The 1,192-nt window shown below is 34.4% G+C and overlaps 1 protein-coding gene across 1 annotated transcript in view; it reads left to right on the forward strand.

Annotated features, from left to right (window-relative positions):
- The window catches only part of parp2 (poly (ADP-ribose) polymerase 2), a gene marked incomplete in the record, with an annotated part of 23,963 nt that overhangs the window by 623 nt on the left and 22,148 nt on the right, over positions 1-1,192 (forward strand). The window contains 1 exon segment of the mRNA XM_042219081.1: positions 788-997. Within this exon segment, the coding sequence (XP_042075015.1) occupies positions 788-997 (210 nt within the window).

Raw genomic sequence — 1,192 nt, forward strand, 5'->3', positions numbered from 1 at the left:
AAAACGACCAATAAAAAAAGTATTTATTTGTTGTGAGCTACATTTATTGCATACCAAAAGCGAAGGGGCCTTTTCTAATGTGACCTGCTTACTGTCTAACATATACTGCTAACATTCTGGAATGTTTATGTTAAATATGACCACTTTAATTGTAAAATAATGATGCCAATGTGTGTAGAAATGATTATGCTTTAAATTACTGTAAACATTTAATTTTTGACATTTTCCCTCAAATTTTTGTTCCAGATGATGTCAGTGAGAGGGTTAACTCAAACATGATCATGCTACTTTTTAAACCTGTTTGTCTAGAGCAGCCAATCAGAACAAACTTGGAATAAAGGAAGTTTGCACTGAAATGAAGGCGAGAAAAAACAGTTTGTTCTGATGCATTTGTTGAACTAAGGGGAGAATTCGAGTGTAATGAGCTCCCTTTAAAAGTAAGGCTGATTTTCTTTGCAGCCACTCTTTGCTTTGCTTCTGTTAAAATTAAAATGTTTCACAGCTATTTGCACCTTCCAGGGAAAAAAAGAAGCATGTATTGGTATTCTTTTTCTTTTTACTATTTTGCAGTTTATCCAGACGTTTTTTCATTTTTTTTAAACAATAGCAGCATTAATACTTTTTTTATTTTAATGTAATTGGTATTTGTCAGTCAGGGGACAAAAATTAAGGAAGTTTAAAACAGGTATTACAGACACAGAGTTTTAATAACTTAAAGACTTGTTTCTGATCTCTAAAAGGCCACTGTGTAAGAGTTAGATTTTCTTCTGTGTGTATTTCTAATCAGTGTGGCAGTGGATGGGGGATAAAAGACAGTGGGAACCATACTCTCCATCAGCCTGTGCCGTCTTGGACTCGGCCGTCTCTTCTGGGAAAACATCTGTCACTCTCTCTCTGGGCTCGGGGACAGCCTACGAAGTTGATCTGAAGAAGATGGTTCAGATCAATCCTGTCACAAAGTACAAACGGAAAGTTCGCTGTCAGAATGTAAAAGCAGGTGTGTTTTTCGCTGTGAATTTTCTGTCATCCTCCCTGCTCCCTGTATTCTGTTTTCATAAAACCTCATTTTTAAATTGTGTTGCTTGATATTTTCTTAACTGCAGTTTAGTTCATTTTTAAATAAATGTCTTTTGTAGAAATGGTATCTAAAACATAATTTCATGAAATTTATATAGTTTATTTCAGTTTAAAT

This window comes from Haplochromis burtoni, unplaced genomic scaffold (assembly GCF_018398535.1).
Source record: "Haplochromis burtoni strain Fernald_Lab_line unplaced genomic scaffold, NCSU_Asbu1 Contig_27, whole genome shotgun sequence".
In the NCBI taxonomy this organism is placed as follows: Eukaryota; Metazoa; Chordata; class Actinopteri; order Cichliformes; family Cichlidae; genus Haplochromis; species Haplochromis burtoni.